This window comes from Sphaeroforma arctica, assembly GCF_001186125.1.
Source record: "Sphaeroforma arctica JP610 unplaced genomic scaffold supercont1.448, whole genome shotgun sequence".
NCBI classification, from domain to species: Eukaryota; class Ichthyosporea; order Ichthyophonida; genus Sphaeroforma; species Sphaeroforma arctica.
In genome coordinates, this window is record NW_014040110.1 from 69,838 (window position 1) to 71,948 (window position 2,111).

The 2,111-nt window shown below is 38.8% G+C and overlaps 1 protein-coding gene across 1 annotated transcript in view; it reads left to right on the top strand.

Annotated features, from left to right (window-relative positions):
• The window catches only part of SARC_06338 (pre-mRNA-splicing factor ATP-dependent RNA helicase DHX15), a gene marked incomplete at its 3' end in the record, with an annotated part of 9,647 nt that extends 8,157 nt beyond the window's left edge, over positions 1–1,490 (top strand). The window contains exons 10-12 of the mRNA XM_014299767.1: positions 23–62; positions 550–745; positions 1,299–1,490. Of these exons, the coding sequence (XP_014155242.1) occupies positions 23–62; positions 550–745; positions 1,299–1,490 (428 nt within the window). The remainder of the gene's footprint in view (positions 1–22; positions 63–549; positions 746–1,298) is intronic.
• Positions 1,491–2,111: the final 621 nt, after the last annotated feature.

A 2,111-nucleotide genomic window follows, 5' to 3' on the forward strand; every position in this document is an offset into this window, starting at 1 on the left:
CATAAGTATATATAACCATTAGCTGCATTCGTATGTGCTTACAACAACTTCCTAAATCAAAGGTATGTACGAGTATATATAACCATTAGCTGTATTCGTATGTGAGCGGATGTTGTTTTATATTGTATCAAATGTGTGCTCGCAAATACCGCTACAGCGCGTATTATGCGTGGCCTGCTGCACACCACACTTATAGAAATAGAAAGATGATATTTAAATTCGGACTGCTAGCGAGTTCCTAAATCAAAGCTATACCTAAATATACTTGGCTGTCACCTACATTCTGTATATGTATGCGAGGCTACTAGAAGTGTGCTTGCAAGAAATCAAGGACGTGTGCTCGCATAGCTTAATACTGCATTCGACATGCTTTTTGTTCGCCTTACCCTATACCTTATATTCGAGATATAATCCCTCATCTACGAGAACCACACATTAAACATACTCCTTCTATAACTATAATTCTAGATTGCCAAAATCCTGATATTCACACATATCTGCATATTACTATTTGAACTTCTAATCCGTTCTCTCCTGTACAATTATTAGGTCGCTGAAATCGGCGGACAATGTGCGATCACAGCTGTCCCGTATCATGCAACGTCAAGGCTTAGAGGTGGTGAGCCAGGACTCTACTTCACGCTCATACTATGTGAATATCCGCAAGGCTATCCTTTCTGGATTCTTCATGCACGTGGCCCATTTGGAGCGCAGCGGACACTATCTCACAGTCAAAGATAACCAGGTAGGGTATATATATATTATATGTGTGTGTATATGTTTGTTTGTTTTTCTCCTCTAAATAAAATATAATGTACACATTTGCGCGTAAATTCACACTTCCTTACATGCAGCATACGTTATTTAGCTCAAGTTCTTAAATGTATTTGGCTCTTTCAGAACGCACTGGATTATATCTCACAGTGAAAACCTGGCTGGAAAAGCAATGTTTGTATCGATACTTGTTTTGTGTGGCAATTTTACTGCTTGGATGTCCTTATATACTCATATATGTGTATACGTGTATACTATTGGCCTGAGATGTACATCTGTACCTGTAACAGTGCCCGAGGTTCTGCTCATCAGAGAATTTGAAATTCACGACCTGATTATATGAGTGCTTTATTTTTCCATTGTCGACTATTTGAGTTTGTTGTTGTAGCATTTCACTTGTGCTGTATGCCGCGTACTGTATGACCATTGCATCACGTACCTTCTGACCTATTTTTTTTTATTACAAATACTTATTGTCCTTGTCTCCCTTTTTTTTTGCTTTCTCTCATCTCTTCATTTCAAAGGTGGTACAACTGCACCCGTCAACCACACTCGACCGCAAACCCGAATGGGTGCTCTACCACGAGTTCGTGCTGACCACCAAGCATTACATCCGAACGGTCACGGATATCAAAGCGGAATGGCTCATTGAGGTTGCCCCTGGATACTACGATATGCAGAACTTCCCCAAGTGCGAAGCCAAACTGGTACTAGAGGTACGGTGCTTGGGGGCTTTATATCTGTGTGTTTGAACTATAATTTGGAGTAGTAAAGATGATATGGTGTCCTTGTTTGTGCGTATATATATTCTAATGCTCCTCTAATGCACTCATCAAATATGCGTATTTCGGACAAGTGTGAACAATTTAATGTGTCTACCCGAATACCTATATCGCAGGCCATTCTATTTCGGACTGAACTCGACAGGCCTTTTCCTATGTGGCAAACTATCATTTCGCAATGGATGAAGGTACTGATAAACTAATCTCTTCTCTTTACTATAATTGCAGCGCATATACAAGCGACAAGCAACAATCTCAGACCAGGATGATAAGAAATCAAAGAAATCATCGAGGAGATAATCGATGCGATGACAAGTACAGCTCTCAAAACGGTGGGCTTAGCGATGTGGGCTGCAGATGGACTATTAGCGGCAGATGTACATAAACCCGAATTTCAACCCATCTCACCCTTCACTTTAATATATATAAATATAAACTTAAATAGGTTATATATCTATTTATATATGTGTGTGCATGTATATATACATATATAGATATATATATATGTGAGAGTATATGTATATATATATATATAAATAGCTATACATACATATA